The 5,651-nt window shown below is 44.1% G+C and overlaps 2 protein-coding genes across 2 annotated transcripts; both read left to right on the plus strand.

Annotated features, from left to right (window-relative positions):
• Positions 1-694: 694 nt before the first annotated feature.
• CCR75_008420 (uncharacterized protein) lies at positions 695-1,723 on the plus strand (the record flags this gene model as incomplete). Its single annotated transcript, XM_067966472.1, has 2 exons — positions 695-1,164; positions 1,227-1,723. The coding sequence occupies 2 exons, from the start codon at positions 695-697 to the stop codon at positions 1,564-1,566; spliced, it is 810 nt and encodes a 269-aa protein (XP_067814517.1). The 3' UTR covers positions 1,567-1,723.
• A 170-nt stretch (positions 1,724-1,893) lies between these two features.
• Positions 1,894-3,052, plus strand: CCR75_008421 (uncharacterized protein; the record flags this gene model as incomplete). Its single annotated transcript, XM_067966473.1, has 4 exons — positions 1,894-2,098; positions 2,149-2,189; positions 2,242-2,562; positions 2,623-3,052. The coding sequence occupies 4 exons, from the start codon at positions 1,894-1,896 to the stop codon at positions 2,722-2,724; spliced, it is 669 nt and encodes a 222-aa protein (XP_067814516.1). The 3' UTR covers positions 2,725-3,052.
• Between the last annotated feature and the right edge of the window lie 2,599 nt (positions 3,053-5,651).

The following is a 5,651-nucleotide window of genomic DNA, read 5'->3' on the forward strand; positions in this document are numbered from 1 at the left end:
TAATATAGTTTTTCATTATACCCTCTTATGCTAGTTACCTTAAGAGATGTCTTGTTCTGTGGGTAGTGTGTCCTTGGACGGACGTAGGGCACCACTCGCAACTGAAGCAGTGCGAAGTGGACTTGTACTGAAGCAGTACAAGTCGTAGTGCCTCGTTACATCGAAGATCAACTCGCCCATTATTATCGTGTGAGCGCACTCGTCAATGTCAAGTGCAGGTAGACCACCATGATACGTCTGGAGTCAGCCACTCAGATGCGGTGGCACCTTAAATCTTATGCCTCCAGCTCCTCAAAAATATGATTTATATTTAATCGTATGAAATATAAAACTTTTTAAAAGGGAGTCCCCTTCGACTCCCTAAAACTTAAAGACTTCTATCTTTATTAATTTGAATCAAAAGAAACTGCGCCAAATGCAACAGTCTTTTCGATATTCTTGCATCTTCGGATATAAATGAAAAATCAGATTGAAAATGATGAGTTGTAGAATATCTTAGCCAAAGCTGAGTATCTTAACTTTGGCGGAAATAATTAAATGCGAAATTGTGACATTTACTTGATTAAATGTGGATATCCAAATAAGATTGAGACATTTCTTTGAAAGTCGGTCGAACACAACCTATACAATTAGGTCAATAAAAACATTTAATCAAATAATTTAGCGAACACCGTTACGTCAACAAATCTTTAAGATGCACACCCTGTCGATGAAATGGCTGCCGCGACGCGCGCGCGTAAACCTTAGTCAATTGTCTTTTGGGGAAAGTAATTTCTATAAATTGCAAGCGTATCGTGGAGGCGTTGTCTCTCGCTGCGTAGGTACATCTGCATCGGAGCCAAAAAGATCAAAATCCGCGGCCGAGCCTAAAGCGGCGCTGCTAGACCGCGTGGTAGACAAGCTTAATACGTCCATCAAAAATTACCCGGGCGAAGCAATTGCTGTTCTTTTCGCGACTGATATAGGTAGCATCGGTGCCATGTATGGATTTATTTCATTAACTGGCATTGAGTTCTCTCCGGAATTCGCTTTGGCCTTCGCTGCCAGTCGCCCGTTCCGCCGCTTCCGCCTACCCCTCGACTTAGTCGTCGCTGCTGGTGTCACAAAAGTATTTCCATCTTTTTCCAGAGTGCATCTATCAGACCTGGCGAATGCTTTACCACGGTGCGTCCAGTGCATCTTTACAGTGTTACATGCGGCTGACGATTACTTTGATAAGTTATTAGACGATCAAACCTCTCTGAATCGAACATAGTCTCAACCCCTAGCTTTTTTTCCAAGTCGATGGAAAAGGCCACGAAAGTGATTGACGACTACGGAGCAGCATACATGGTGGGATCTCGTTTGGCTGGTGTGGCGGTGGTCTGCTCACTCTACGCGCTAATTAAGCAAGGCGTGGACGTCATGCCACTACTCGCCTCTTTAGGCATGGAAAGAGCGGGAAAATCACTTGGTGGATACGCTGCCGCAGTCGTGTTTGGTAGTGCTATCTACCCGCTAACGCTTGGCGCCTCAGGCTACATTGTGCCGGTTGTTGCCAAACTACGCAGAGGAATTATGCCTTAAATGCGGACAATTGCCAAAGCCATGCTTTGTTAATCTACTAGCCGTAGCATAATTTGTAGAATGCTAAGTCATTCATTTGACATTTCACATGACTAAGTACATTAACAATTGTTTGGCTAAGCTGCCTCGTATCATTTTTGAATAAAACAATGTTTTAAACATAAAAATTGCCGACCCTTTGTGAGATAAAGTGGTCCTGGGACGGTCTAAATATGCTATCGCAAGTATTGTGATTTGATGCAAAATGCAAATGTAGGGTACTTCTTTGATACTTTAGCTTAATTAAAAGCCGAGACAAGCAAGAGAAAAAGTATTGCAAATTTCAACATGACCAACAACTCGCAACTCGCAGTACCTCCAGTAAATGCCAATACAGAAGCAGCAAAAAATTCAACGCAGAAACGTGACGTTTACTTGACTGGCTTCGGAAAGTTCGGTGACATCCTCGAGAATCCAACCACAAGTCTAGCAAAGAAGCTGGCGGAGCACCCTAAAGTGACAGAGTCTCACGTGCTTGAGGTGTCAAAAACGGGTAAGGCAATAGTGCTCATCTGAATGCATAACTTACGTTGGTGCTCGCAGGCAGCGCGGAGGTTCTGAAGAAGTTGCATGCAAGGGCAGAGGTATGCAAGCAAGTGCGCAGCGATGGATTCGACTAATTTCGGTTTGCTGCAGGAGCGTGGTAGACTCTGCATATTATTACACTTTGGCGTGAGCGCTAATTCACGCACACTAAAGCTTGAGCAGGTGGGCTACAATGTGGCGGACTTTCGGGTCCCTGACGAGCGCGGCTACGTTGCCAAGGACGAAATTATTCGCGAAGGTGAGCCAGACAAGATCTATACAAATGTACCACTAGACGACTTGCAGAAAATGTTGCAGCCTATATGTTCGCATATCAGCATTTCGACTGACCCAGGTCGCTACATTTGCAATTACGTTTACTTCCGCTCGCTCGTGTGGATCATCCACCGGAAAGCAATGGGATTCCCAGAGGTGCGCACGTACAAGAAGTATCTCAAAACAGTTTACTTTTTCTTAACTTGCTGTTGATAGCCCTTAGCGCTATTCGTGCATGTGCCTAAGTTTTCTTGCATGTCGTTTGAAGACCAGGTTGCGGTGGCTTCCAAGATTGTGGATATCGTGGCTGAAATGTGATGCTATCCTGCTTTTCCCAATAGTTGTAGCCAGTACTATTTTTAAAGGAAGCTACCAATTTAAGTCAACAGCATTGATGAACGCAATAAAAGGAGGGGAGCTGCTATCCGGACATCCTTTGCTAACTGGACACCTCACATATATTCCAGCTTATTAACCTCTTAAGTCAACATGCATGCGCAAGAGCGCACCTCCAACCATTGTCGCCTATTTCCAGCTCAACTTCTCTCTCGTGCTCGATTTGCTGCCCTTTCATATCGTTCTTTTATGACTTGCCAATCAAGTGCGGGCGCTTTTGGACTTTTCTCACCTGCATAAAACAAAACATTTAACATCGCCGAACATAAAAACGTGCCCACGGGCAGTCACATAACTCTCATGTTGTAGATAATTATGGTGTGTGGCTAAAGCGATTCCCTAAAGTAATTAACGGTGCGTGATCTACTAAAAACTAAAGGGCGTCTAAAGACGGTTCTAATGGAATTTCTGTTGGTTTCGCGATGCAGTGGAATGACTCATACAAAGAAAATATTTTATGTGTAGTTTTTATTCAATTACAATAAGCAGACGGTGAAGGGTAATGGCAATGGTGTGTAGCTATCTATACCCGTTCCCTTAAAATATCAGGAAGGGGGGGGCATCTCCAAAAAGGTTACATTCCCCCCTCTGCTAACTTATAGCCTCTTTCCTATCAGATATCAAAGGCTCTTAGTTATCGACTTAAAGTAAGTTTTAATTAGCGAAGGTTATAAGTTTTTCGGAGATAAGTATCATAGGAGGACTGTATGTGACTTATTAAACTGCAAAATTTGTCGGAACACATGTCTGTGAGTGTAATCGTTACAGATTAATTTAAAATGTTTTGTTGAATTTTATGTGCGACATTAAGACGGACTTTTCCATAAGCCACTGTTGTGTAAGACACATTGTACAAATTAAAATAAAATGTTAACTTTACTTATCAAAGTAGAGAATGTAACTTTAAGGAAATCGGATTCTATCGAAAATGATGATTATGTGCACTTACTTATCTATGTAAGCCACATAACAGGTTGCAGAGATTCACTAAGAAGCGCATCGATAACAGTAATGAAACGCGAAGTGAAATTCACTACACGTTAAAAGATTTACAGTACGATGATGATTTCATCGTACTGGATTTGGATGACGAATTTGATGTCATCCTAGGTTTACCTTGGCTCAGAAAATATGAGCCAAGGGTCAGCTGGCAGCATCGATTCGTAAAGATGCCTGCCACTTGTTCATCAGATGGTCATCTGATGAACGTCTTGGAGCGTCCGCAAGCGTGTGGATGTACTACGAGTGAGTGCGATGGCCTACCTTGTGGTACGGTCGTTAGTACGACTGCACAAGTTCACAGTGTGTTTACTTATCACCCTGTGGAGTCAGCTGCCGGCGGCTGTTCGAATGCACAGGCAGCGCCGAAGGTCCACCACTCGAAAAGGTCGAGTGGATTGAGACATGAATGTACGTCGAGCAGGCGACATTCAAGGAAGATACCGGTTGTCCGAAATGGACAACACGATGATCCTGAGTCGACCGTAGAGGACCCGACTGTGATAGCGCAATCACAGTCGGAAGACGTTGAGAGAATAAGTCACCACGTACTGGAGGAGAAATATCCTCAAATAGTTAATACTGAAGTGACTAGACTTCAGCATCCCAAGGGATTAATCCCTCGGCAGTCTGTGGATAAATCCTAGGAAGAAACCGAGGCATTGAATGTCTTGGCTAATGACGGATCAAGAGTAGGCGCTTATACTCTTAATTTGTATGCGCCCTCGAAGTTAATTTCGGAGATAACTCAATTACCGACCCTAGAACCTAAGCGGTTCTTGAGAGTTCTGTATTGTGGTAGAATCAAGCATATCTGCGTACTCGTCACAGAGGACGAGTATGTAACCGATAATCGGTCAGCGGTAATTTTTTGGAGAACGAACGGGTTCTCAGCAGCTCATCGATGGACAATAGTGTCCTCGATGTGAAGACTCGGATTGAAAGATATACTACTCAATCTTGGGAGTCACTCAAGATAAATCCTCTATACGAAGATTTAATAGAATTCAGAGATGTATTCCCTAAAGCAGTTCCATGCGAGTTGCCTAAGGATAAAGGCACTCGACATGAAATCGAGCTCAAACCGGGCTCGAAGTGCTGTGTCATGAAGCAGTGGCCACTGCCGCGTGAACAAGCGCTTGCGATCGGTAAAATTCTTTATCGATCGATTAAAAGCGGGCCATGTGAGGAAGTCAACCTCCCCACATACTTCTCCGACCTTCTGTGTACGAAAGGCCACAGGAGGGTGGCGGATAGTGCACGCATTCAATATACTGAATGCTGCAACGGTACCGGCTCAAACGCCGATACCTAGAAAAGACGTAATCATAGATGATACGTCTAAAAGTACCATCTTTTCGTCTATGGATCTCATTGATGGATTTTACTAGATCCTTATGCGTGAACGGGACATCCCGTACGCAGCAGTGAGCACTACCACTGGGATGCTCTGGGAATAGCAAATAATACCACAGGGGCTTAGTAACGTCCCTGCAACATTCAACAGATGCGTAACGAATATGTTGACCGGTGCGAGAATTCGCACCGAGTTATTTCGACGATGTATTCGTCCATAGCCGGGCCATGGACGGTAAGACGGACGTGGAAGTTCATAAAACTCACGTTCGTCAGGTTCTTACACTTATGCGAAAACAAAAGTTGGACGCAAATCTCAAGAAGTGTATATTCGCTGCAAGCGAAATACAACTTATTGGGTGCATCGTCGGAAAACACGGTGTGCGCCCTGATCCCGAAAAGATCATGGCAATTACCGACTGGCCAGTTCCAGTCGATGTCAAGGGACTTAGAAAGTTCCCTGGAGTAGCTAGCAGCGTACTTGCACAAGTACT

This window comes from Bremia lactucae, linkage group LG10 (assembly GCF_004359215.1).
Source record: "Bremia lactucae strain SF5 linkage group LG10, whole genome shotgun sequence".
NCBI lineage: Eukaryota > Oomycota > Peronosporomycetes > Peronosporales > Peronosporaceae > Bremia > Bremia lactucae.